Genomic DNA, 27,933 nt, shown 5'->3' with positions numbered 1-27,933 from the left:
TGAGTCCAGCCCACCAGCACTGAGTTGCGCGTTACTTGAATTACACTCCGTGCCTGCGCTTACCTCGAGAAACTACACCATATACCGCGCAGCAGAAGCTCTGCGCGTGTGTGTGGTTCTTCTGTAGTTCGAGCACATCACGGTGTCCTGGAACGATCCTGTAACTACCTCGCAAACGTAGGAGGTGATAAGGTCCGACTTACAATTGCCGGTGCAGGATGCTCGAAATACCGTAAAACAAGAAGAGCATGATTTTTTAACCGCCAATCAGACTTCCACGATAACCCGATTGCAATTTCCGGCGAGAAACGGATAAGAGAGACCCTCGACTGCGGTGCCACTCGACCACACCGACCAGACTCACATCGATCGAGGACGTTCATGACCCACCAAGGAACCAAGTGCCGAGTAGAAATGGAATATACCGTCTAGTGTAAACGGGGCTTTAGCGTCTCGCTGGTACGCGACTCTCGACGGATGGGTAGAGTCGACTCGAGTCGAGACTGTTCGTGGGCGAGAAGGTGCGCGGGGTTCGCGGGGGTTGCGCGGGGGCAAGGCTCTGGCAGTAGCTCCCAGGCTGTGAGGCGGCGCGCACCGTGGCATCTCATGACAGACCGGCTGCTTTTTCCTAAATAGACATACTTACCAAGCTTGATGGAAGTGGTGGCGGTGGAAGTGTTCCGGTCCCGATGATCCGTGCAGTGTGACCTGGTGTCGTCGGTTTTCGCAGCGAGGAGGAAGAACGGGAGGAGGAGGACTGTCAGAGGGCAGTTTTGCTTTTTCCCGCCTCGGTGCAGTTTCGAATAATAGTATATGTATAATAAATACCCGCAGTAGACGTAGGTGTAATACCTGTAAGTGAGGTGCGGTGAGCTGGACGGAGATTAAGAGGAAGAGGCGAGGACCCGTAAGCGGGACGTGCGGATGTGCTGGATGAGTTGGTTTGCGGTTGAACGGACTCAGCGTGATACTTACAGCATTCCATTTGGCGAAGAATAATGTTGTTCAAGTACTATTCCTCCGTGTTTCTTTACAGAGGTCGTTAATCCCCGCGCGCGCAACTCGCTCGCGCTTCCAAAGGTGAGAGAGATATCATGCCGCGGCCGCAGGTTCGCGGCTCGCAAAATCGCGGGCCCGTTCGAAGCTGGTGGTGCGGGAACAGCGGGAATAACAGCAGCGGTAGCCGGAGCTCATCTGCAACGGGTGATTTTCTAGCCCGGCGTGGACGGAGAGTTGGGAGTTCAGAGGTGAGCCGATCGGTACCGATTTGAGAGGAACAACGTGGTCATGGAACGGACTACGGACCTCGGCCTCGACTGCTGATACGACGGTGGCGAAGACTACTGGGACGAGGACGACGACGAGGACGAGGGTACCGCGTCATCGGCACCGGGAGGCGAGAACCAGAGCTTAGCAAAGAGGGGCGGGAAGAGGTGGAGGCCGAAGAGCAAGGGGAGGAGGAGGAGGAGGAGGATCGGGGCATCGCGGTCGATGGCGCAATGAGCGGGGCCCCTGCGAGGGGCCCGGAGGCCCAGCGTCCGCGACGCCCGCACCACAAACGTCACCGTAGCGTCCCGGACCCATCGGAGCCACCGGACCCCGAAGAGCCGGAGGAAAAACGGCCCAAGGTGAACCCGATATTCCTCTGGGCTTCGCAGCGGGAACAGAGGATAGTCGAGGTCCGGTGCGAGGACTACGACAAACGGAACAGGATAAAGCTGACCAAAACGGCCCAAGGCTGGCGCTCGATACCCCGGACCACCGTAACTCCAACGATCATGCCGTCGACCAGTGGGACTGCCGCCAACTCGCGGAGGCACCGCCACCATCACCGGGGACACCGACACCATCATCATCATCATCATCACCATCGTCGCAAGTCGCGGGAACGAACGTCGACCGAGGACGAGGAAGTCCTGCGACGAAGACACCTTCTCCTTCAGCCACGAGTCGTTCTCCAGCAGTTACGACTCCCCCAGGTTACCGCTGCATCGGCTGACCAGGAAGACCCAAGAAGGGAACACATGCTTGGGCTGCTCGACGCCACCGCCGCATCTCCGGCCATCGCAGCTATGGCTGCCGACACTCCAACCGCCGATTTACCCGACTCTCCGAACCATTCCCACGACGAGCAAGTTCAAGCGGTGGCTAGTGCACCGTTACCCTCAACGTCACCCTCTGCGGGGACTAACGACACTCAGCATCGACGGCGACCCCCACGATCGCAGAGCGAAGATACGAGGGCGGAACAACGCGAGGATGCCAGCTGGTCGAGGACCAACCTTGGCTCACCGGCGAGGATACTGAACGCTCTGAGGAACACGCCTGGACTGTCGGTCTCGATTGCAGGCAACCCAGCGAATACCGCTAACAATGCCGAAAATTCGCCTCCACCTGGCTCCCCGGGGCACCGAAAACCCGGACGGCCACCACCCGGATTGTTGGTAGCGATGCCGGCTGATACCGGTGAGAGTAAAGCACCCCATAACGTTCCAGCGCTGATGTCCGGTCTGTCCATCAGCATTCCGAGCTACCGGTACCGGCCACGAAGCAGAGGGATACCATCCTGCGTGAGGAAAGTCGATCTCGATTCGCCCTGCGCCGGATATAACCCGAAGGTCGAGACGGAGGACCTCGACGATTCAAGGTCCCAGGGTACCGTGGTCCAAGCCTCTCCGCAGCCCAGTGGAATACCTTGTTCACCGGCCGCAGGTGGAAGGCCAGCCTCGGCATACTTGGAACGGCTGCTGCCCAGTCCACCGTGTTCCGTATCGTGTTCGGAGGACGCGCGGAATGACCTAACCCTGAAGGGTATACTCGCGTCGCCGAGTCAGCACCATCGGCAGACATCGACGTCCCATCTGCAGCTCCAGATGGAGACGAACAACAACAACAACAATAACCACGACTACGGTCCCGTTTCCCTGGAATTCGATTCACCAAGTGACCCGGCATCCGAGCTACGTGAACTCCTCAGGGTATCCGGTCACCTCATACCTGACCCGCTCCTCGTCCCCAGGGACGTTCTTCCCGCGCTGGCCGCCGCTCCAGCCAATGAAATTCCTCGACTACTTGCCTCCCGACCGGAACTCAGGCTTCCGCAGGCCTTATCCAGGCCGGAACTACTCAGGGATCCGGATCTCTTGGTCATTTCTCTGGCGCATCTGCAGCACGTACTCGACTACAGCGACGGACCGGTACCGGCTGATCGACAAGACGACGAAACAAGGCCGAAACTGACCTGCAAGCCGATCGGCACCCTGATGCCAGCCCCCATCGATCTTTCGGCAAATCGTCCCAGACATACGACCAACGGTGGGTCGTATCCGCTGCTCAGGGTCCGTACCACCGGGCTACTGAAACAGGAATCGGAAGTCACCTCCACCGCCGCATCGCCTGAGGACTCGCAATTTTGGCATCCTTTGTTCAGCAGGTATGGGGTTTAATTAAATTCCTGGCGTATTGCGATATCGGAAGACAGTCGAACTGCACCGACTTAACCAGACGACATGAAGAATAGCATCACAGGTGGAATACAATTGTCGTCAACTGTTGGCTGAGGCATGGAAACGTTTCCAGCTTCGAGGATCGATTTAATTCTATTTTCTGTCTAGCACAGCGTAACGTTGATCGATGCATTATACCAACGTCAGAGTTGTTTTTACACCGCGAGTAGGTACATACATACATTCAACATCTGTATAGCGATGATGTTAATTCTTAACCACCCCTAATACAGCGATCGATGTTAGTCTACGTACGTTCAAGAAGGGAAAGGGGGGAGGGGGGGTGTCCGAAGAAGTTATTTTAGACAAACGTCCACGAACTTAACCGGTACAAATTGAAATTGACTTCGTACTAGCGGATTCTCTCATTGTTTTCGCCTGCCTCGGAGTGAAATTCAAAACTCATTGGAGAACAGTGCGAAAGGTGAGCCTGAGCAGCGGCACAAGTAGGTTGCAGAGTCGCTCCATCTCTCTCTCTCTCTCTCTGTATCTCTCTCTTTCTCTCGCCGGATAGTTTCCCATAAGAGCGAGTACGTTGACCCGCGGATAGGTACGCGAGAGATAGATATAGAGGTATACGGGGGGGTAGAGTAGATAGAGTACAGAACGTGGAGAGGCCGTCGCCCGGCGGACGTTTGTCTCTCGTTTGACAACGAGGTCCGACCCGACCTCCTTCTCCCCTTCGCTCTCATTAAACGACCATGCTCCGGTGGGCAATCAGATCGAAATTGTCCTCAATGTTACAGCATCGAAGAAACATTCCACGGCAACGTTCTCGCCAAAGATCACGTTTATCACAACGTTCCGCAAGCCGATTCTATAATACTCTTAACGCGACAGGGTATGCGACATACGTACAACGCGTACTTTGCACCTCGGAATTACGTACATAGGCCGGAGAACGCGTATATAGTGACGCAATCCGCGTATATGGGACTGGGCTACGAGTCTATCGATACCTGTACAATGCACGTATAGGTGTAGCATACGAACGTTATTCGTTCAGGGTCTGCGCAACATACATCAGGTGCATACGTGCATTGAACTCACACTTTTGCACCTTGCTTTGGCGGTCGGTGGCTTTATTTGGGGCGGTTTGGCAGTTTTTTTTTTTTTTCTTCTGTTAATTGAGAAAATTACATTCTTAATTTTTTTACTACGTTCTTGTGGGTGAAACTGCCACGTCACCCCTAGACATGCCTTACCTTGGAGGGTGGTTTCACCCCTCCCCCCTTAAGGTGTTTAATGGCAGATGAAAAAAAAAAAAAAAAAACTTGTCGCTTAGTTTTCAGCCTACTGTAACGTGTTACAAAAGAAATAAAATCGGAGAGATCGACCTGGGATACCTTCCTTGTCAGTCGTTAGCGTTCGGCATAGATATAGGTACACACCATGGAGTATAAGTGGTACCGGTGGCTATTCGTTCTACACTCTCGGTTTTGAGGGGCGCAGGCGCCTAGCCGAATTCGTCGCGCCCTGATCGATCTGCAAAATCCCAGCCGTGCACAAGCGCGCGCATACATCCATGTTAAATTCACCCTCTTACACCCCCGCGGTAAGCCTGGCGCCTGCACCACCTCCGGCTTTCGGATGCCTATAGACTCCATGGGGTGGATGCGTGGTGGCGGAGGGAACAGCTGGCGATGGGGTGGGGGCAGAGGGTTGCTATTATAACAAGACGATGTGCAGAAAACTGAACGTGTGGACGCCAGGCATTGGATCACACGCGGCTGCAGTCGTAAAGAGTCGAGGGGTGTCGAAACGGGAGATGTTTTGATGTGTAGGCAATTTTTTACTCCAGTTGAAATAATACATATACGTGTATGCAGTAGGTTGTTTTTTCTTTGTCGGCTCTTGTCGCCAATAAATTTCGAAACTGTTATACGTATGCGAAAAGACTCGTTCGTTACAACTACGTACCCGGATTCGACCAATTTATCTTCTGACTAGTTTTATACTTCTTTAATAGGCGCAAAAATTATTTACGGCGGTACAAGTGTATTCTTATATCCATATTAATCGATTGCACGTGTAAATTGTTTCAGTCAAAAAAGGCACCTGCATCACCTTAACCAGCATCACTATCACTACGAGCAACAGCAGCAGCGTCAGGTCTATATTCAACAAGCCGAAAATCAGCGACAACAGCACCATCAGCTGCCGCAGCAGCAGCAACAGCAACAACAGCAGCAACAGCAACAGCCGCAGCATACACAGCAGCAGAATCATGGATCGTGGCACAGAGCCACGATAGCGTCATGACCGAGATCCAGTTCGGATATCTTTAACCACCAGGGAAGAACTACCGGGCACGGAAATCAGCATCACCCCTAAAGCTCCGAGCTGGATGGATTGCTTCTCGCCGAGTATGGAATTGCGCGCACTTATTTTACTGCACGAGTGTTAAAAATATATCGTCTGCGATAACCGTGTCATGGTCAAAAAGGTATAGCTATATGTGTGCATAATTTATGTGATCCGTAACACGTGCACAGGCGTTGTTAAATGTTTGACGAACGTTGCGGTCACCTACATACGTAACATACGCGTATATGCGTTTACTAATTGTACACGTGTTAAACGCGCGTTCATAAATTGCAACCACGGCGGTGCCATTGTGCGCTTGAACCTAGGTATGCCTATGTATGATTAGTTTTATAAATACGTAATACCTGCGCTGATGTATGCCGCGTGCAACGCGGCCTCTATAGCTGTTACATTTAAAGCGAAACCAGTGAAAATTATTATTTATTATATACGGAAATGTTGTAAATAACGGCTACGCAAGCCGCTGCTAATACTACCATTATTACTATACTATTACTATAATCATTACTATTATGTACGACAATTGCTAACCTTCGACGAGATCAAGTGCGATCGCTAAATGCATCATATATGTATACCTATGTATATTTACCTATACCATGCATACAATACTACTAGTATAATAATATTGTAAGGAAAATGTATGATATTTATAGGTGCTATACCATTGTTATTAAATTAGATATATTATACGATCTCTGTAGATAGATAATAGGTAACTAGATAGACGGAAATGAGATGATGAATTTGAAACAAAGAGGAAAAAAATGTTAGATTTAAAACTTAACGTGCAATCGGCAGCGTTTTACACGTAATATATATATATACATATATGTACCGTGAATCGCTTAAATCAAAAGCAAATCGCACCCTCATTTTCGGCATAAAAATTTGCCGAGATGTCAAATGTATAGGACAGGCCAAGCCCTTCTCGATTGTTCGGTGATATTCGTTAACTCATTAATTCATTTAAATCGATCATTCGATTTTTCTCAACAAAGTACCGATCGACGCATCCCTGATATTACGATGCTCAGATCGTGGGGTTGAAGTGTGATTGCATGTTGTGAAAGAATAAAATATAATTGAAATGGAGGAGAAGAGGAGAAGCCGTAAACCTGCGACGTCTATACGTGATACGAGTATATGATCTGTATCATATATATATATAGATATACATATTTACATACCTACATCGTATATACACGACCGTTCGTATATACCTGTATTATTTATTTATTGATTAGTTTTACGTAGAAATTCGCGATCTATATTTGTTGTACCAAACTGACGATCCGTCAATTTCTGAAAAGTCGAATCAAGCATTGATTGACTCTTATATGTAGATTTCATTGTACCTATAAATTTACATAGTTCTCTTTTAAGAATTGATATGAACGTTGATAGAAGAAAAAAAAAGTTATGATTTTGTTGGTTCATTATTACTTATATATATATTATATATACGAATATCAGAGTGATAAGATGTCTGTAAATATATGAGACCATTACAACGGTAATGATTCAGATGTATTGTTATTACACCAATCTTCCTCTCACCTTTTACCACTTTAATCCCTCCATTGTATTGTTACCTGTTTTTTTTTATCCTTACGAGAAAGTCATCGATTTCATATCATCATGCTCGAGATTGATTTTTCCAGAATTTATAGCCCGAAGGGGCGTGGGGGAGGGGGCTTCAATCGAATCGAAAGGGAATCTACATTACCGAGGATTCAACTGAGGGCAATGCAGATTCCTGCCGTACTTCGAGAGCAAAGATCTCTCTCGAAACGTGCACGGAAAAAAGTCGCAACCAATACCGCCGGATGGAGTAACGTTTCGCGATCCTATTCCCTGGATGACGAAATGCGTTAAATATGTGGCGGCGCGTAGCGTTTATTCGTGAAAGTACGAGAGATCAATAAGGTGAGATTTTTCAGCGCAAAGAAACAGGTTAGCTTGCTCTGGGTATACGAGTTCGAGTAGAGAGAGAAACCGACGAGGTCTGGAACTGATTTTAACCCCCCCGCCAAGTAAGCGGTACTTAAAACTGCAGAAGCCTGAGGTAGTTTCGTTGTCGGTGGATTAAATGTAAGAAGGAAAACCGGGTGTACCCGGTGTCGAGAGAGAGAGAAAAGCGTAAATCCCACCTATACAACTAATTTTAACGACTCGTCGAAAGGAAATAAAAACTACGATCCGTAACCGCACCGCACGTTTTCCGGGGTTCAATAATTTCCTTCGCATTAAATTATTATCCTGCAACGTTTAATTTAAAAAAAATCCCCGGCGCCCCGACGAGCGTGAAACATTCAACGTCCTCGGACACAGCACGCGAGTAGTGGCCATTTTGTGATGTTGTGTTAGTATGCCAGTGTTCTTTGCGTATGTCGTCTATGTGTAACAACGTGCGAGGCTCGCACACGCTAAAATTCACGCACGCACACCGCGTCGAGGGGACGACCTCCTGGACGGGTTGACAATAGAAAGTTGGCTCCGTGACAGTGCGCCGCTGCTTCGCCGCTCGGCTCTGCTCTGCTCGAAAGCTTGCCTGCCTGTTTCTCTTTCGAATAAAATATACCAACCAGTGTTTCGTTCGCGTACCGTGTCGTGACGCCCGTCGTTCCCCGAGTTTGAATAAACCCCAGTGTGCGTAAAACGTAATCGAGAGTATAAATTAACGTATCCCGCTGTCACGGAATCTTCGCATAATCGCGGAACGCTGTAGAAAACACGCCGCTATATAAAATATCAATCGACGAAGCAGCAGCAGCAGCAGCAGCAGCAGTGGCATCAGCGGCGACCGCGGCGATTTTTTAATTCGAAAAAACCCCATCGCGGATACTCGTATGGATTAAAAAAAAAGCTCGGCAAAAGTGTGTGTTGACGTTTAACCTACGCTGTGAAAGCACAGTGCGTTCTTTCGTTCGTTCTTTCGTTCCATTTTCTTCGCTGTTCCACCGTTCTGGAGTGCCTGTGTTCGTATGTGGAAAATTAGGAATGGGAGAGAGCGGGAAGTCGGATATGTAACAGCGTGTTTGTCACGCGTGGAAATTTTTTTTAAAAAATTGAACAAATTCCAGAAGATAAAAGAAGTACCGGAGGATACTCCTGCGTCTTTAATACAATATCAAAAAGCGAGAGAGAGAGAAATAGAGGGAAATGATAATATCTATGTCAATAATAAGGCCGAAATAGTAGTGCAGTAGTAGGAGAAATACGTTACGGCCGCGCATAGACGTGGAGGATTTATGTGTAGTACGTACAGAGTGTGCAGTGTGTGACTACATAGTGCAGAGTGTAGCGAGAAACGACGGGGGTCACTAGCCTTTGGTGAGGCCGTGCTCCCGATACGCCAAAAATCTAAACTGCAATCTCTGTACAACTATTTTCACTGCTCTACAGACTGCAGGCGGCGGGTAGTTGGGCCGACACTAAAATTCGTGTCTTATTCCCGTTCTCCCCCCTCCTCCACCTCAACTTCGATCCATCTCATCAACCGCCCTTACATTCTGGCATTCTGCTACTGTTGCATGCTGCAGTTGCCGAACGAGTCGAATGGTGCCAATGCTCGCTGTTTACACTGCATACCATGCACGTACGCAGACACACACACACACACACAAACACTCGTAATTCGTTCTTGCAATTACCGTATTCTATTTTATATTGAAGTGGAAATTACGACACTGCACAGTGCCGCGTTACTTTCAACTAGGGACGAAAAAATATGTATGTATGTACGTATAATCTAGGATTGAAAATTAAAATAATGGAAAATAGAAACTGTATTTTCTGGCTCCAAGAATCGAATAAGGAATGAATATGATTTAAATAAGTAATATGTATTTACATATTAATCCGGGCCCTACTTTGAACGATTCCGTGCTATGTGAAAGGAATTCCCCTGTATGAATTCACGCTCTTTAATTAGCGACTAAAAGGAAACTCCGTATCATCAAGCTTCGTCGTTACACATACGTACACGCAGTCGTTCGAAATAGATTAGTTTTCAATTAAGAGTAAACGCGGAATATCAATTTCAAACTAAAGTTCACACGTAATATTATCTTCATACTTGTTATTATACCTTACCGTATTTATACCGCTGCTCGTTTTATACTTTATGCCGTTCTGGGTCTGATGATGGTCGGTATAAAGTCTGCATCTAGCTTCTAATACTTGTACCACAACGGCTATACACACAATATGTGGTTACATTTTACGACTACCTATATTTATATCTATACTCCACCCTACGTTCGGCAATGATACAGACGCATACTTACTTGACGTTACGTATCTATAATATGTAAAATCGCGCCGAGTGTTTTACTAAGAAATAAGTCGCTTCTCGGTTCGCGGAGAATAGGATCTATAGATACTTCAAACACTTTCGCGTTCGTTATACCATAACTTTTATTTCACAGCGTGAATGGAAGGAAATACCGCGATTCTTTCCATCGGTCATTAGCGGCGAGACATAGCAATTTATGACTCTAACGGTAATTGTTTGCACTTTCTTGCATGTACGTACATACCACCCAGGGAAGAAGATCTTCGCTTTCCATCTCTATTTTCCAGATATAATAAAGTAAAACAAGCTAACGAGTAGAGTAGGTTAAACCTAACGATAAAAAAATTAAAAAGAATCCACAAATAATGGAAAAGTTGAAAATACCCGCGTAACTGGGATACAAATACGGTACACGATGCATGTAGGATAGTATTTTGTTGAATGAGAGTAAAAGTATGCATGCTGTGTCTCATTTCTTCTCTCTCTCTCTCTCTCTCGCTCTTTATCTCTCTCTGTAAACGAGAGAAAGGAACGATCGAACGAACGAACGAACAAATGAACGATGCGAATACTAGTTACGCGTCAAATTGACCTTGTCAAGGATATTCCTTCGGAATTATAATATGTAGAAGACACTGCTCTCTTCTCTCGCGTATGTGCGTAGAATAAACTGTGTACATTGGTCGTTACATAGGTGTGCGAAAACGCCGCGATTCAACGCTGTAATAATCGTCGGTATAAACAACACCGATATTACCAACCCGCGTGGCCCTTTCACTTCACCCTCCGTTCTCCATAACATTCAATAGCTGCTTCCCTCTACGGTGAAGTTATCGAAGCTTTCGCGTTTGAATGAAACTGTAGAGTGCGAAGGACAGGAAAAACCGAGCGATACGAACGACGACGCGAAAAAAGAAAAAAAAAAACAAATTGTCGAGTAATTAAATTTCGAACGACTATACTCGTCGCGTGTCGCTTCTTGTTTATTCTTATTTTAATGAAAAAAAAAACAAAACAAACTGCATCGTTGACAAAAGAGAAAAAAAGAAAACCGTTTGCTGCAATCTTTGCATTCTATAGTTAAGCTACGTTACGTTGGGTACAATGGTGCATAAAACTAGATCCTCTCAACTCTTCGATGGTATATAACGTTTAGTTACAATTAAATTCCAGTGTTCGTACCTGTGCAGTTTGAAGAAATACGGGCTTCTGCGTCACCAGTTTCGCGAATGATGACACATGACAGTTTTAACAAGTGGTGAGCGTGATTTTACAGACTGAGCTGAACTAAACTGAATTTAACTGAACTATATAACCGCACCGTGTAACACGGGATATAAACACGGGTCAATTATATGCGATTGTCGCGATTCTACGGGCACGCAACAGGTTCCCGGAATTATGAATGATTGTAATACGATACCGTGCGCGCTCTCGGAGCCCAACTATTCAAGCGATTGCAGAGTGTAGCAACTGGAAGAAAACCAAGGAATTGAAAAAAGATTTGTCGTTGCTGTCGACAATTCGTTTCATCAGCTATTGTATCGACCGACTGCAATTGCAGTTATGGCGGAGATTACAAAGACGACAGATTCAGCGTCGTCACTCGCTAACGGCTGTCCGACTGATAACACCCTCGATTCCACACCGCCTTCGATCGGTGTAAAAACCAACAGCGGTGATCTAAACACTCGCAAAGTTGAAGAGAACGATGAAGAAGAAGAAGAAGAAGAGGAAGGAGAAGAAGAAGAAGAAGAAGAAGAAGAAGATGACGAAGAAGAAGAAGAAAAAAAAGAAAGAGGGACGGAGGATGAAGAAACGGGAAGAGAATCTCCGTCGAAAAATGAGACAGCGTGCAGCAGCAAGCAGCTCGAGATAATAACCGCGTCAGATGAAAAATCCGAGAGTCCTCGAACAGTCGATGCAAAGTCGAATTCGCGGAAGACGGAACCGGAAATTGAGGAAGTGAAAAACCGCCTATCGCCGGTGATAGCGGAACCGCCAAAGCCGGAACTGGTCGAAGAAACTTCGAAACCGGATGATTCTAGAGACTGCAAGAACGCGGAAGTCCTCGAGGATGCAGAGGAGCTCGAATTAGATCCCACTGATCCTTCCGAGACGACGTCTAACGAGAAGGAGGTTGTTGCTGACGGAACGACGCGGGTTGTCGAACCGGAAGAAAAAACGGACGAGGAAAGAGAAACTGATAAAACACAGGGGGGGAAATCAAGTACGGATATCGGCGATGAGGTGCCGCGTGTGAGTAAAGAGAGCGACGATCGGAAAGAGGAGGAAGTCGAGGACGACGAGGAGGAGGAAGTGGCCGAGGAGGATGACGAGGAGGAGGACGAGGACGACGAGGATGAGGAAGACGATGACGAGAACGAGAACGAACAACTCGAGCTTGGAATTGTAGGTCCGCCAACGGCTGTAAGCGAGTTGATAAACGAGGAGGAACTGCGATGCGGTGAGTCCGTATTGGTCCCCGAAGGTAACGACGGCCGACCGGAAAATGTTCAGGATCACGTAGCCGAGTGGGTTCAGAATTCGGCGAACAGTAAAATCGACGAGCTTACGATCGAGGGGGAGGACGAGGACGAGACTGAGAACGATAACGATAACGATAGGCTGGAGATCGACGCCGAGGATGAGGACCTTGGTACCTCCACCAACGCCAAGGAGAGCCATGAGAAAACGGTCGAACCATCCGCTACCAGAAAGTCGAAGAGAGTCGTCAGCAACATCATAAAAAGGAGCATCAAGTGGTGAGTTGAAATGAAAATGAAACTGAAACTTGAAAAAACAATTATCATGCTATTCACTGGTTATACTTTGAACGTTCTGAAAATTGTTCATGAATTTTTCTTACGTTCTGAATGTATAATGCTATTTTTAATGTCCTTGAAGTTGTTAGGGATTTTCTTACCGGACACCACGATGTATACTTGTACACATGACATGCTCGTTGGATAATTCGTTCAAACAACGCTTTATAGACACCAAAATTTCTGTATTACCTCTCCAACATTTCGATCCCAACGAACAGATCGTTAGGCGTGCGTGCTGTGTTCGTTGACGATGCAGCGGTCAGTCCCACATCTCTTCCAATCATCGCACTTTGACCCTCTTTATTTATTGTGTAGCGTACGTACGTACGTACGTACATATATAACGGCTATCGTCGTTTCGATGGTTCCGATGCGCGTGGGTAGTATCGAATGCCTGGTGACTGTTCCTGTTTCCTACGTGTAAACGACGCCCCTGCCATCGGACCTCGGGGGCCGGCCCGTCTTATCATCACCAGCGACCGACGTGGTATGTACGAGTGGGATAAGCGCCCCGCACGAAATGCACTGGTATGACTACACATATAGTGACCGAGATTGTGTGCGGGCAAGCATTCATCAGCGATGACGATGACGACGACAACGACGAGGACGTGCCCGATGCAGGAGGCGGTGAAGACGATCTGGAAAAGGCAAACATTGACACGTGATAAGCCCTCCTCTTCTCGTCGATAACTTAATGCGCGCGCATCTAACCGCCTAAACCCAATTCTGACCGATCCCTGCGACCCTGGGCCCCTGAAGCGTCCCTGACTGGAGCACCGGCGCAACCCGAAAGAATGTCGAATATCTTGGCTTACCCGCGATCGGCGGATCCAACAAAGATAAAGATCAGCCCTCGAGATATAACCGCACCTCGGTGACTGATGATCTCTCGGTGGATAGAGAGAAAGAGACAGAGAGAGAGAGAGAGAGAGACGGCTGGAAATTTCAGATGCGCGGTAAAACTATTCAATAGTCAGATATTATATCGTTTACTGTATACATACGGTTCTCCATGATGCTTTTTTGCGAGTCATTTGGTAACGTAGTTTTCTTTCTTTACGCCACGACGGTGGATGACGATGGTTCACCGTGATGGTGGTCTAACTTCTCGCGTACGTTGTAATGTATAAAACATTAGTATTATATGTATTGCACAATCGGTCGGATTTAAGATGATATTAAATATTTATACAATATTAGCGAAGCTGCGTGCATCTGAATCAATACAATGACGATCATACACTTTCTTGAAACGTGTGATGAAACCATGTTACCGATACCACGATCGGAACCATTCTAGATTCGTAAATTACAGAGATAAACTCACGCGGATATACTCGACAACCGTATAATGTCGCGACTACGGCAACACGGTTTAGACGCCATTTTGCGCTGGACGAAATGGTTCTCCGTGCATGCATAATATAACGTGTACAGAAATAGGATGAAGATCGAAACAGTTTACGAGGTGATTTTACAACTATTTCCTTCATCGGTGATTGCGGTTCGTCCAAAATTTAAATTACAGAGGATTAGGATTATGGCTGTAAAACTCTTCAAGGATTTACCAAGGAGTGGCACTAAGAAGGAAACAAAAGGACCATGTACAGTTCCTTCAGGTTTACAAGCGTACTTTGAGCAATTGTCAGTTTTACCGTTACAGTAACAATGGTTCGACAAATCCTGTAGGCATTACGAAAATCTTGGAATTATCGATTTATCTCACAGACTTATTGCGAGCCTGAATCTGGTAGCAGTGAATTCTTCTTTTGATTTTTTTTCGAAAGTCATCGCCGACGTCATCTGCGAGTGCAACATGTCTCCGAAATTCTGAAATGCCGTGAGTCCTGCACCACTAGTACCGTTCGCCACCATAATGGATTACCACCACTGCAGGGCCATAACGAACGAACAAAGGATCGAGACCCCCGGGGGTCGTTGGGGCCGAGGATTCCCACCGCGCAAAGGCCGATGGCTGCACATCTATACCTGCGGACAGTGTCCCGTATAGGAGTACGTACATTGCATAAACCCGACCGCGGCCGAACCCGAATACTTAGCCGGGCCATGGAAGGCATGCGGAATATCTGGCCGAGCGAAAGTATACGCAGTGTGTACTGGCACCGTCATTTACTCGTCGCCCGTAGGGGTATTACCGCTATTTCGGTACCATCCGCAGGTATATAAGAGAAGGCCCCCTCAAGGAGCCAGCAATGCGCACTCGGTGAAACACCGTTCCCCTGATATACAATATTAGACTGTAGAAACCAGGCTCCATGGCTTAAGCTCTATGCGTGGTCGGTTGGGACGGGAATTTTCAAGGGACCGCCCGAACCCGGCTTATCCAGGTACCGGGAAACATGCCATATAATCGGCAATCCGAAGTCCTCCTTTCATTTGCAATTGCAATCGATTCCCGTTGTTCCTTGGAAACGTGTCCCGTTATAATTTGCGGTACAGGGTTATATATTTTCCGTCTTCTTCCTCCTCCATTATAATTCTTCTATCGCAGAAGAAGGTCCGGTACGGCTTCCGCCCGTCATCCTAACGTGTACAAGAACGACGTCAAATCGGTTCGATTCTTTACCCCCTACATTCTTGTTGGTCTACGCGCGGTGCAATGCAACCTGTATTCGGTACGTTAGACCGTGAAGGGTGCAGTCAGTTCTCGGTCCCGTTGTTCGGGTGGCTCAACTTCTCGCGTCTTTCTTGTCTTCTCTCTCCATCCCTCTCTCTCTCTCTTCTTTTTCCTCCGTGGCAACGACACGAAGAAGTGAGCGATGGTTGGACAGAGGGGTGTTCATCCCTCGCCCGGGGGTCGGATGAACCTGAAACGCGTCGCGTAGTTGTTGCTGCGGTAGCCGCCACTCGTACACGACGTGCAGCAGTAAGAAGGGGTGGTTGTTCAGGCAGGCAGGCAGGCAGGCAGGCAAGCAGCGGGTATTGATCCTTTGAGGGTGACGCTGCTGCGGCCGTCATGACGGAGAGGGGCGCAGGACGAACGAACGAACCAACTATAGCTGAGGAAGGCAGCGACGTGTCGGCTGACGATGGTCTTCACGTCGTAACCGGCGAACGAACAAGGATCCGGATGGTTCCTCTTCTCGAGGAAGACGATACGTGAGATATATCATTGCACATCCGATGCACGTGGCGCAGTACAAGCGGTGCTCTTTCTCTCGATGACGAAGAGATCGGTTTTCTCGCGCGACGCGTTGTCTCTTTTCCTTTCTCTTCTACTTTCCCTTCTTTCTTCCTCTCTCCCCTCTTCTCTCTTTCTCGCTCTCTTTCTCTCTCTCTTTCTTTCCCTCTCTAGTCTGCACAGGCTGTTGCGTGGTCTTTGCGGGTGTCGAGTTACGCTGGCGAGCGATCAGAGGGCGGCAAGAGGAGAAGGAGGGAAAGGAGACTGGATGGAGGGGATGGAACGCCCGGCCATCGTTCTCCAGCTGCGCTTCGTTCCGTAACCCCGATCATGACGACGACGACGACGATCTTTGCCGCGGGTTGATATACGCGATGGGCTCTGGTTCCCTCGTCCTGAAACGAGGTACCACCATCCTTGAAACGCGAACGTGAAACGTTGCGGTGTGATTTCCGAGGTTATCCGGGCGATGGAGGCTGAACGGCACGTATACGTACAGGCTGCCGGACCGGAAGTAGCTCCGTCTTTGTCGCCGGCAGGGCCTTCGTTCGGTCTCTTCTCTTCTCCTCTTCTCTGGACGGTTGTACACGCTTTGGACACTACGGAGTTGCGTGCGTGTGCAACGCTTCGTATCTCTCGCTCTCTCGCTTCGCACACAAAGCTCTCTCGTGTACCGCCTCCTCCCCGGTTGCGGTTCGCTATCGCGACTAACCAGCCCAAACCTGGCATGCCGTGCCGTTTAGCTCCTAATCGCATAGACGGAGAAAAAATATATGTATGTATATATATATATGTATTATATACATCGCTGGAGGTTTTTGGTGTCCGTACACCGCGGCAAGGGCGGGTCCAAGGTCATATCTGAACGCTCAGTCATACCCACATCCTCTTCCGTCTTTTTCTAATGACGTTTCAAGGCGCGTCGAACATTGAACATTACATCTTGCCGCAGCAACGGTATAGTTAGTTTGCGCCGTGTAACAATCCTTCTCGTTTCGCCCTTTCGCGGGTTCAATGGACCCCGTCATGTAACAACGTCGAAATAGGATAGCCGAAGAAGGGAAAGAACTGGGCTTGGTAGCGCTGGTTGAAAAGCCCGAGGTAACAGAGACTAGGAGGACGACCACCGGCTGGCTGGAGGGGAAACCGGCAAATTCTCTGGGGGTGGCGAACCCCTCTAGAGGAGGACTTATTGGTCTCTCGTACGTCCGTCCTCCCCGCTCTCTGCTCTCTATCTATATATCTCTCTCTCTCTCCCCGTCGCCCTTTCCCTTCCCTTCCCTTCCCTTCCCTTCCCTTCCCGTCCCGACCCTTCGTTTCGCTTCTCCCTCGTTCTCACACTCCGTCTATATCTCTCTCCTCTCCTCTACCCCGCCGCGGCAGCGGCAGCGGTACCAACACAATGACTCGAAGCGGCAGCATCAGCATCACCATCGGCATCAGCAGCAGCAGCAGCAGCGGCGAACCCCGAATTTATACATGTATGGGTGTAGAGTCCACGCAACGGGACACGATGCAGGCAGCTGCTTCCCCTGCTGCCGACCGACCGGCCGGCATCAGCGTCAGTGGCACCAGCGGCAGCATCAGCAGCGTCATAGGAGACCAACGAGGACCACCGCAGACCGTAGGCATTGCGTCGTGTCGCGTCGCGTCGCTTCGCTTCGCCATCGGCCTTCTTTCCCGCCTCGAGTTCTCCGTCAGCCCCTCTGTTGGTTGCGCGTCGCGACGCGGCGTGGTTTCCTCTGCTTCCTTCGCCGCCTCGATCCCTCGCTCTTCGCCCCGCGCCTCCCGCTTCGCTCGCCTGCCTGCCTGCCTGACTGCCTGACTGCCAGCCTGACTCGCTTGCTCGCTCGCTCTCCCTGTCATCTTGGTGTTCGGCATAGGCCAGTCGCGACGTGCGTCACCCAGGAACGGACGAGCGGAGGCCGCCGTGCACTCTTCGCTCAAGTTCGGTTCTGAGCTTCGTCACGATACTTCACGACGACACTTCGGGGTCATCAGACGGTTTTCTCCGTTAGACACTGGCACTCGGTGTCCAATCGGCATTCAGGGAGGAGGGGGAGGAGCAGGGGAAGAAAGTGGGGGAGGGAAACAACGACCGGCAACCACCACGCGCCCCCAAAGACACGGAGAACCAGGCCGACCCGCCGGTACTCATGCCGCTGCTGTTGTTGCTGCTGCTTCGCTTTGCTTCGCGTCAATCTGTATTAACTACTCGAACGTCTGTGGAGTCTGGTGTCTGGGTGTCTGGTGCCACAAGACGGCCGCCATTTCACTTTAAGTCTCCTTGTTATTGGCAGATGCGCGACGAGAGCCAACGAGAGCGATATACTACAGTGCCGTAACTAGCTACGGTTGTGAACTGCCTTTCATCCGTATCACGCGTTCGCAGTTGCCCGGTTCGGTTGGTTCCATCTACCACTGATCGTCCGCTGGCTGTTGCTACTGACTCTGGACGCGTAGCTCATTGTTGTTTTCTTCATATCGGTCACACGTGTTACGGACGACGGGAGTTTTTTCATCGCTGATTATTATCATTGTTGTGAAGAGTGTTGATGATTGTACGTATAGTTACTTTACCGTCATCGGCATTGACATTGTCGTGAATTTCGTGTCGTTTCGGCGGACCTCGTCACAGCCACCCTCTATCGCAGTGTTTGTGTTCTCCCTGCCGGTAAACTCTCGAGTCGCGTTACTCATCGGGTGGTTACACACCGTCATCGTTACCGTCATCGTGGATGATGGTCAACGTGGTCCAAAGGTTTGGTTCAACCTACAAGGAAACGTGACGATACCAGTGACAATAATAAACGCCATTAGAGTTTCATGTAATTAAACAAAGGCAAGGGCGAACTCAACCGATAAGATAATATCTCCGTGGTCGTTCGGTCTGTGCCATCGAGAACTGAGTACAGAGTGAACTCCGTGTTACCGCGTACCAAACACGCTTCGAAGTGGAATTGGAATCGGAACTATGAACGGCGCGGCCATGGAGGCACGCGTCCTTGTTCTCGTTAAAAGTTACAGTGGAAGGTTGTGTCGCTGCAGGTAACTGTGAACGTGCCGAGCGTTGTTCATCTTCGTCGACGTAAGCTACGAAAGTGAAGTGGCGTGAACGACGACGTTGAGCGTCGTTAAGGGGATCAAAGAGACCGTGAGCTACACCGAGAGAGAGAGAGAGAGAGAGAGAGAGAGAGAGAGAGAGAGAGAGAGAGAGTGAGAGTGTCCGATACCCGAAGACGTTGGTGCAAAGGATAAAACTGTGTTGTTGCGTAATAAAAGAAAAGAGGGAAAAAAAAGAAAAAGAGGAATAAAGATGCCGCAATGCGCCGTTGCAACGTGTCGCAACAGCCACCGAAGGACCCGGGGTCGTCGTATCCGTTACCATCGATTCCCCCAGCTACCGGAAGTCCGTTCCCGTTGGGTCCGCGCCTGCGGTCGGGTTCCGCTTTCGAACGGCAATGCCCCGTTCAACATACAGACGGCAAGGATATGCTCTCTCCACTTCACCAACGAGTCGTACGAGAAGGACGTCGAGCACATGGTGCTCGGTCTTCCGGCACGAAGTCGGCTTCGAAGGGGTGCCGTGCCGACCGTATGCGTACCGGTTTCAGTCCAGCCGGTAACAAAGATGCTGGTCGAGGACGCAAAGCGGTCGCTTCTCAAGGTTCCTCCCCCCCAACCCAAGCAGATTCGCAACGATCGCAAAACCCCGACAAGTACCGATGTCCCGGTCAAAGAAGGCAACGTGGGCGAAAACGTCGTCGTTGTTCAGGGTGGTAAAAAGAAATCACTTGCATCCGGTGCTCGGTTTAACAAAGCTGCTGTAACGTCGTCCGTTAACGCGATCGCCGCTGACGGTGAACAGAAAATGGCGGGAATCGACGTCCTACTCGCCCTAGGACTTAAACCAGCCCCGCGGTGAGTCAGCGCTCAGCTCGCCCTCTTCTTCAACCTCCCCCCACCACCCTTTGCTCCGGGTCTCCTTATTCACTATCCTCCCTTTCCCCTGTCGTCGGTCGCTGCACTAACCCTCCCCTACCCTCTTGCCCCTGACCCTCTCTTTCTTGGTAATCTCGTTACCGAATTTCTCCCTACGCGTTTGTCGTCCGCCTACCTTTCTTCTTCCTATCTTCCTTACTCTTTCTTCATACTTTTTCCGCATATTATACTTGCATCCTAATCCATGTCGTTGTGCAGGAATGCAACGTGTACGCAAACACGTCCGTCTTTGTAGTGTACTCGTTTGTGCGGTTTACATGGATGTACGTCATACATATCCATGTATATGTATATAGGACGATTACCCTGGAGAATATGATCTTTGCGACATCCTCGTACCCTTTTTGACATTTCCGATTTCCCACTGACGCGCATTGGTTGCGTTCGCTCTGCGAAAAAATCTAAAATATTTTACGGATACTAACTATGGTTTGGATGCAACGTCGTTATTATTATTACCACATTTGTCTGCGGTGTAACAAGATTCTTAAAAATGCAATGCGCTGCCTCGTATAATCACATGCAAGCCGATCATACCACAGATTGGTATCAGATATTATTACGTCGTTGCCCCTACTTGGAAAAAATATGTATTTAATATATACCTATATATATTGTACCAATTACCACTTATCGCAATAGTGTCAATTAGTAGGTTGAGTAAACAGATTATCGCCTTTGTTAGCGTACGATGATGCACCTAATATACGCATACGTTTCTCGTATGAGAAACGAATTTGCCCACAAACGCACGCACGGACGCGCACACATATATACGTATGACAAGTTTTATGGTTTTACAAACGATTTTCCAAAATCTTCAAACCCTAATTTCCAAATTTGAGGACGACAATAGTACGGTTTATTCTGGGTATACTATTATGAGACACAAATATGCCATATAATTCACAATACCGTGTATAAAATTTTACTGACCATTACCGTTATTTCCACAGTCTCAATAAAATGCACGCCATGGATACGTCTGGGATCGGCAAAGGTGGCGCGGGAAGTGAGAAGGTGGCTAAGAAGGGTGAGAAAATCGTTCAGGGTAAACGAGAGAAGACAACGCCGGTGAATAGCAAAAGTTTGGTGAAGGACCAGCGAAAGAATGCGGGCTTAGGGGTCGTTAACGCCGAATCTACGGCGACGGCTCTACCGGTTTCGCATCAGAGGAATCATCGCGATCGTAAAAATCATCAGAATCATACGAATCATCGTAGAAACGGCGGCGAACCACCCGCGGATCTAGCAAGGAACTACGGCGTGAAAAAAGAGCCGACATCGGAACCGGAAACCGACCTGGAACATGAGAGGGACGCCCTACCGGAGCTTAGAAAACGTAGCGGTTCCAATAATACAACGAAGAATCTCAAGTCAGAAAGGTTGTCGAAAAAACGACGGTCCACCGATGAGATTATGCAAAATTCTAACGGTAGTTCGAAACGCGCCTGCCTTGAACAGAGGGAGGAACTCATTTCGTCTATCGTCGGTGGTGATAAAATTACAACCGAGGAACTCGCCGTCAGGGCCGAACAGCTGCGCGCTGAGTTACAGGTGATATTTTTTTTCTATATCTCTCTCTTTTATTTTTTTTTTTTTTTATTATTATTTTTTTTTTTTTTTTACGGCAGACAAGTTTTCTCTTCAGTTTCGTAATTTTGTTACGCGCGGACTTTTTACACACCTGTAAAATTGATGTAAAAGTTTGTATCCACGATTAGAAGTGGAAAATGGGACATTAAAATCCAATTACCAACATCAGATGATTGAATATTGTGATACCGTACGAGTATCATAAAGTTTGTCATCCCCTAAGTCATCCATGCAACCTTTAAGGTATCACAGCTCTTTTAAATATTATACGTAATTTTAAAACTGTGTTCGCATATTCTGACCAGGCATTAGACCAGCTGGCACGTGACAAGGAGAAGGAATGGAACGAGATTCTCAGCATGAGAAAGTTGAAGGAAGAGGCCTATCTGAGGATCGAACGAAGGCGGCAGGTCGTCGGTTTTATGGAAGGTAACAGTTGCCAGCTTAACGAGTCCTCGTCCGTACTACCGACTGGGAGTATTTCGCTGGAACAGGAGTGGGACAACGCGAAAGAGAAAAGTAACTCGACTGAGGCGACCTTAAGCGACAAGAGTACATCGAGGCCGCAGGTGAGAGAGCGAGAGAGAAAGATTTGAGTTTACATGTATTCGCGCTTACAGCTAAATCGAATACCGTGAGAAAATTGGGCTTACAATATTGCTAGTGTTGTTATTGCCGTTGTTTTTCTACGTATATATTTGTATCAACAGGTGACCTCTAAGCAAAATGAAAACGGACAGAAGGAGTCCTCGGACGGCGGGCAAAATTCGGAGAACAGGCAAATCGGGGAAGGTCGACAGGGTCCCATGGTCGACGTGCGAACAATCATCGCCGATTACAGGCTTCGGCATCCCGAAACTGTGCCTCGAAGGTACGCGAATCGCGAGGCAGGGAACCGTCTTCGGTATCATTAGCCCAAACGCGCATGTAGCTTGTTGTAGAAACAGTTCAAGGTGATGCATAGGAATGATGTGATTTCGAATAAATATCAAACTGTGACAATTCACACTTCTTCGTTAACAGTTTTGATGATGATTTACTATAGGTAATAGTGAGAATTGAGCTAAATACATTCTTTGGAATATCAAAAAAGCAATTCCTGAATCCGACGCGAAAATAAATATCAACATCACGTTAAGTGTTACGAAGAAATTCGAAAACTGTGATTTAGAGAGGCAAGATTATTCACTTTTCCTTATTCCAGAAGTAGGCGAATGAGAAATTCTGTTAATGTCGGTTTGGGCGCCGGAGGTGCGGTCGTCGAAACGACCCAGATTGGAGTCGATTCTCGACCTTCGAGCACAGATTCCTGCAAGAGCAGCTCCAATCCAACTGACCCTAGCAATTCTATGAGCTTTAAAGACGTTCTTGTACAGTTTGCGAAGCTAAGCCAGCAGCAAGGTAGCTAACCTCGTGATTTTTCGCGCAATTCAAACTTTACACAATGTTCGTAGATATGATAGACATAAAAATTTATTTATACCGGCAATTTCAGGGGAAGCGGTGAAAACGCCACAGAATTATCCAGACGTAACACTTCATCCTGTATTACCGACTCCGGCTCCGCCTCAAGCGGCTACGGTACAGCAATCTGGGTCTTTGCTTCACGGTATTTTGACTAAAACCCAAACTGTACGGCCAACGACGTTCTCGCCAACGTTGGCGAGGCTATTGACCGCACCCGAAAGAGAGAGATGCAACCCCGTAGCCACATCCACACCCCAACAGCAGACCGCTACTACGCAGCATTTACTACAGGCCTACCAGGGGACCAATCCCGTTTCCATCAGCGACCTTTTATCTTCCTCCAAAGTGAGCTCGAGAGAAAATTTTTTACGTCGTTGAGTGGTGTTTGGTAGTGGCAATTTTTCTTGGTGTTATTTTTTTCCCCCATATTTTTCACAACGTTCAGCCAGGAGGATCTGTGCAAACTTTGGAAATCTGATTAAACTGGCAAAAGTCAAGTAATTCACTTAAAAATTGAATATCTACAACGCTGTGTGGGTGTTTCTTTTTTAAATCACGCCTAATTTGTTTCGACTCAATAGTTTCCCAACCAGTAATCTGCACAGAATTTTGATCCCCTCATAATTTGCAATCATTTCATTGTATCTTTTTATACATCGTTCATACAATTTTTAAAACGTTAATTACCGGTTCAGAAAATCTTGTTAATTAAAGCAATTCCGTCAGTAAAAGTTTTTAACAAACCCGAATACCCCGTTCGCATATTCTCTATGTATCTATGTAGAAGTGGAATTACTTGTTCCGGGCCCACTACTTCAATTCATGTATTCGTATTTCAAATTGTAAGAGTAGCAAACATCACTGTTATTTCTTTTCTCCCTCCCAAGGCTTTTTAATTCCCTTTCATGTGGGTTTCTAAGTCACAAAATTAACGTAAATTCGTTTCAGGCACGGACGGAAATAACAATAACGCCTGTGGTTAACACCCCGATTGTTCAGTCTCATTCGAACAGCCTTATTCACGTGGTAAGCCACAGCTACTTACTCATTTTCTTAGATATGAAAATAAATAATCATTCTCATTCTCAAGCACGATTAAGTGAGGATTACCCAGGGATATGTATACATACTGAGATGACCCAATAAATAAATAATTATTGGCTTAAATCCATTCTTCGAAAATTTCGGATTGAATTGAATGTATAAGAATTAATTCGAATACAATTTAGTCCGGAATCTGTTGTACACCACATTCAGGGATCTGTTTTTGCTTAGTGGGTTATATCAAATGTCTACCGATTTATAATGTTTTTTTTTCTACAATCATTACAGGAAGACGTAGAGGAGGAAACGACGGTAATCGAAGAACGAAGCCGATCAACAAATGCCAGGGACGAAAGTCCACCGCGTTGTCAAGGGTGCCAAGATCGGGCCGCGCAATTTGTCTGCGCGGGTTGCGGTAACCAGTGGTACTGCAGTCGAGAGTGTCAGGTAATTATAACTTATACTGTCGTAGTACTCAGGATAAACTTGTATTGTTGTAAATGGACTTTGTAACGATTTGGAAAAATGATTTTACCGATTGCAGGTATCCGCGTGGGACGAGCATTCCGAGGTCTGCTCTGGGTAGGTATAATGGTGAAGTTGAATTTCGGAGTCGAATCGGTATTACCAAAAGGAGAATTTTCAGATGCGAAAGTAAGAATAAAAAAGAAAGAAAAAAACGAAAAAAGAAAAAGATGAATCGAAAATGAATCTAGTCACGAGGAGGACACCAAGAAGGGGAGGAAAAGGGACAGAGGAATATTACCTATATTTTTTACCCATTTCAAAATAATTGAAAAAAAAAGAAGAATGAAAGAAAATAACATGTATAAGAATAATTCCTACTCGCAAAGGATAATTGACTGTCAGGTCGTTATACCGTGATTATAAAAATTGAAAGAACGTTTGTTAAATTATTACCGATGGTCATTGCAACACGTGTTCTTGCGAGCAATTGAACGATTTCGCTCTACAGTTTTGTACAATTATTCATTATTTTTTCTTCTTTTTTTAAATTCAAATATGCATTGTAGTGAAAACAAGACCCGATACGTACGTTGTTGATAATGTATTCGATTAAATTTAGATAGGTGAAAATTTCAAATAACATTGAAAAGAGATATATTATCCAAAACTAATCGATGATGATAAGTATGCAAACGGGCACAAAACTCAAGGTCCTGCAACAGAGCGTCTCTACTATGACGAAATCTGTTAATAACAGGTTTTATGAGAAATGAAAAAAATTACATCTGTTAATACGTGTGTCAAAGAAATGTAAGAATATGACGAAGCCTATGTTGGCTGTGTGTTGACAAACGTTTTTAAAAATTGATTGGTATATATATTTCTTATCGAGCGATGTATCCTCCTAACTTGTGCGCGGCGTATCAGCTTGTAAACAGCTTATGTATTTACAGAAAAACGGAAGAAACAAAATAATAAGGCTCGACCGACGTGTATAATACCTACGTACGTGTAACGCGCATATAACTATTTTATACAATATTTGTTACCATCGTGTACATTAAAACTAAAAGAAAAACAATATTAGACTTAAACTAGAAGTGTAAGACGTTTTTTTCCCATTTCGTTTCCTGTAATTTAGTTTGTAATATGTATGTATTCCGTTTCAATCTCAATTTTTTGTTTTTGTTACTATACTTAGTCCCAAGTTTATTTTATTTTTTCCCCCAAAAATCCAAAAAATAATCTGTAGCTAAAGAGTTCCTACAGGTCAAAATGTACGTTATATTTTAACCGTTTCAAGATGAAATGAAATAAACAATATGATTTCTATTGTACTCACACGGCTATTATAAAAAATACTTGTATGTGAAGTTGGTCCACCCTTAATCTCTGAACGTAAATCGACAAACGCACCCACTACCGTGGTTGAAAGTCACTTTCTCTCTCCTTCTCGTTGGACGTAAATTGGACTCTGATTACCAATTCTTTGGGAAAAAAAGTTGATCAGGAATTCTGTGAATTACACAAAGTCATTGGAAGTAAAGATTGTCAGGAATTTGACGGTACGACATGACGGGGCAAATGGATATCGGAAAGAACTGAGGCAGTAGAAAAAGATGCAAGGGCAACCTTTGGAGGGCTGCTGTTATTATTCATATGTAAAATATGGGTCAGGTCACGCCTATAACGTTGATTAGAATTTGCGCTATGAGCCAGCAGGTTGTAGCAGTGCTTGGAGTGTGGATCCTTGTAAGTATTCTCGTGTCTAACCGAGGCACTTGAAGTTCGGCACGTAGCCAGACAAACTTGAAATCGATCAAGAGTTCGCAATCGATGGCGAAACACATTTTCTTCTGCCTTTTTTGTTCTGCGACTCTGATCATAAGCGGATTTTATCTCTGGCTCATTTGCCTACAGAAAAACGAAAAAAAAAAAAGTTAAGTAGGTTTGCCAACTGAGTCTGAAAATTTTTCAAACGACACATACCTTTCCGGGGCGTAAACAACATGACACGCAGTATTCAAAGACTGCGCAACATCCTTCAGCGTTGCAAGTTTGGCAACTATGACGCTCTCGTTTAACTAACGTCTGTATATTTGTGTCAGTTTCTTCTGTTTTAACATTTGCAGCAGATATCTCTTCCGAACAACATCCTGATGGCAGAACTTCACCTCTAGTACACACAAATCCATGTTCGTCCACAATCAGTGCTTTGCCCTGCAAAATTTCAATTACATTGATTTAATGGTTCAAAAATATCTCTAAACACCTTCGTTACCTGTATGGAATTTCGGCAAGTATTTCTTGCTGGATGACTGCCGTTAAGAGCAGATGTCGCCTCTTCATCGGGGTCAATATCATCATTCAGTACCTGCATTTCCCAGAGGTACGGTTTGTCAGTCGAAAAATAAAGCTGGTCATCATCGGCGTCGCTCTCTACCAAAGCTCCTTTCTTTGAAAAGGAAAGAAATACGAAGAATTGGTAATAAATTATTGATGTTTGTTAAAGTATCATCAAAGAAATACATTTATATTACTTTTTCTATATGTATAATGCGAAGCTTTAATTATCTATCTCTCTCTCAATGATGCTTTTCATGACATGCATACGAATTGTTATTTTTAGAAGTTGCGTCATTTGTAAATTTTATATGTACCGCCGATAAATGTGTAATTGAATTAACAATGTTTACCTCATGCTGGAGTAAACTCAGCGCACAGTAAGTTAGAGAAACCGCGAATATAACACCAAGAACGAAACGACGTCTTAACAGTCTGACCACTGTCGTCCAACTTGGCATTATTGAGGCTTATGCTGTTGAATATTTCTTCGGAGGTTTAGTTTAAATTTTTAGGTCCCCGTCTTTCAAGGCACTCAGATCTTGACAAGGTGTTATTTATTTTTAAACCTCATAGTAACCTACAAAGCATCAGATCACGGTCCCACTGCGACGCCATGTCAACAATCAAGGATTATAAATCATTAATGAGTGCAATGTGCGTGTAAATTACTGATTTCTATCTATACACTGGATGCGATATCCCGTGTTATTTTTATTTATTTTTTTTGTGATAAATTGAAGTTGTAATGCGGCCATGTTGCTTGTAGTCATTTGTCAAATGTTGCGAGCAGCGAAATAATTTCGCGGGAAACGGTATAAACTGCTTGAAAATAGATAGCGGTAACTGAGGATATAACAACGTACTTAATACAAAATTTGTCACGAAAATATAGAAAATATCAAA

The 27,933-nt window shown here is 46.5% G+C and overlaps 3 protein-coding genes across 12 annotated transcripts; 2 read left to right on the top strand and 1 right to left on the bottom strand.

The window, feature by feature from the left end:
* Positions 1-56: 56 nt before the first annotated feature.
* Positions 57-7,363, top strand: LOC124183351 (bromodomain-containing protein 4B). Its single transcript, XM_046571749.1, has 2 exons — positions 57-3,433; positions 5,552-7,363. The coding sequence occupies exons 1-2, from the start codon at positions 1,500-1,502 to the stop codon at positions 5,766-5,768; spliced, it is 2,151 nt and encodes a 716-aa protein (XP_046427705.1). The 5' UTR covers positions 57-1,499; the 3' UTR covers positions 5,769-7,363.
* A 417-nt stretch (positions 7,364-7,780) lies between these two features.
* On the top strand, positions 7,781-26,057 carry LOC124183344 (uncharacterized protein DDB_G0283697-like). Of its 9 annotated transcripts, none has more exons than XM_046571733.1 (11): positions 7,781-7,870; positions 11,308-12,899; positions 21,066-21,666; positions 22,011-22,274; positions 22,416-22,576; positions 22,910-23,106; positions 23,201-23,517; positions 24,121-24,198; positions 24,505-24,663; positions 24,761-24,798; positions 24,863-26,057. In XM_046571733.1, the coding sequence occupies exons 2-11, from the start codon at positions 11,701-11,703 to the stop codon at positions 24,924-24,926; spliced, it is 3,078 nt and encodes a 1,025-aa protein (XP_046427689.1). In that variant the 5' UTR covers positions 7,781-7,870; positions 11,308-11,700; the 3' UTR covers positions 24,927-26,057. The 9 variants fall into 9 exon arrangements, with proteins under 9 accessions (XP_046427689.1, XP_046427686.1, XP_046427685.1 ...); XM_046571730.1 differs by having other exon boundaries at positions 7,781-7,902; XM_046571729.1 differs by having other exon boundaries at positions 7,784-7,976.
* LOC124183347 (SREBP regulating gene protein) lies at positions 25,006-27,696 on the bottom strand. Of its 2 annotated transcripts, XM_046571744.1 has the most exons (5): positions 27,381-27,687; positions 26,966-27,139; positions 26,674-26,904; positions 26,317-26,598; positions 25,006-26,199 (listed from the first exon to the last, which is right to left on the bottom strand). In XM_046571744.1, the coding sequence occupies exons 1-5, from the start codon at positions 27,486-27,488 to the stop codon at positions 26,191-26,193; spliced, it is 804 nt and encodes a 267-aa protein (XP_046427700.1). In that variant the 5' UTR covers positions 27,489-27,687; the 3' UTR covers positions 25,006-26,190. The 2 variants fall into 2 exon arrangements, with proteins under 2 accessions (XP_046427700.1, XP_046427699.1); XM_046571743.1 differs by having other exon boundaries at positions 25,006-26,598; positions 27,381-27,696.
* Positions 27,697-27,933: the final 237 nt, after the last annotated feature.

Source organism: Neodiprion fabricii, chromosome 5 (genome assembly GCF_021155785.1).
Source record: "Neodiprion fabricii isolate iyNeoFabr1 chromosome 5, iyNeoFabr1.1, whole genome shotgun sequence".
NCBI classification, from domain to species: domain Eukaryota; kingdom Metazoa; phylum Arthropoda; class Insecta; order Hymenoptera; family Diprionidae; genus Neodiprion; species Neodiprion fabricii.
The sequence above is the reverse complement of the archived record's forward strand: the minus strand, read 5'-3'. Positions and strand labels throughout refer to the sequence as shown.

Bases quoted from the DNA above. Each gene is read 5' to 3' on its own strand.
- LOC124183351 (XM_046571749.1), top strand. From the start codon at position 1,500: ATGAGCGGGGCCCCTGCGAGGGGCCCGGAGGCCCAGCGTCCGCGACGC. The intron at 3,434-5,551 runs GTATGGGGTTTA...AAATTGTTTCAG, and splicing joins TGGCATCCTTTGTTCAGCAG to TCAAAAAAGGCACCTGCATC.
- LOC124183344 (XM_046571733.1), top strand. From the start codon at position 11,701: ATGGCGGAGATTACAAAGACGACAGATTCAGCGTCGTCACTCGCTAAC. The intron at 21,667-22,010 runs GTGATATTTTTT...TATTCTGACCAG, and splicing joins AGCTGCGCGCTGAGTTACAG to GCATTAGACCAGCTGGCACG. The intron at 23,107-23,200 runs GTAGCTAACCTC...CGGCAATTTCAG, and splicing joins GAAGCTAAGCCAGCAGCAAG to GGGAAGCGGTGAAAACGCCA.
- LOC124183347 (XM_046571743.1), bottom strand. From the start codon at position 27,488: ATGCCAAGTTGGACGACAGTGGTCAGACTGTTAAGACGTCGTTTCGTT. The intron at 27,140-27,380 runs GTAAACATTGTT...TCCTTTTCAAAG, and splicing joins TGAGTTTACTCCAGCATGAG to AAAGGAGCTTTGGTAGAGAG. The intron at 26,599-26,673 runs GTATGTGTCGTT...GTTTTTCTGTAG, and splicing joins GTTGTTTACGCCCCGGAAAG to GCAAATGAGCCAGAGATAAA.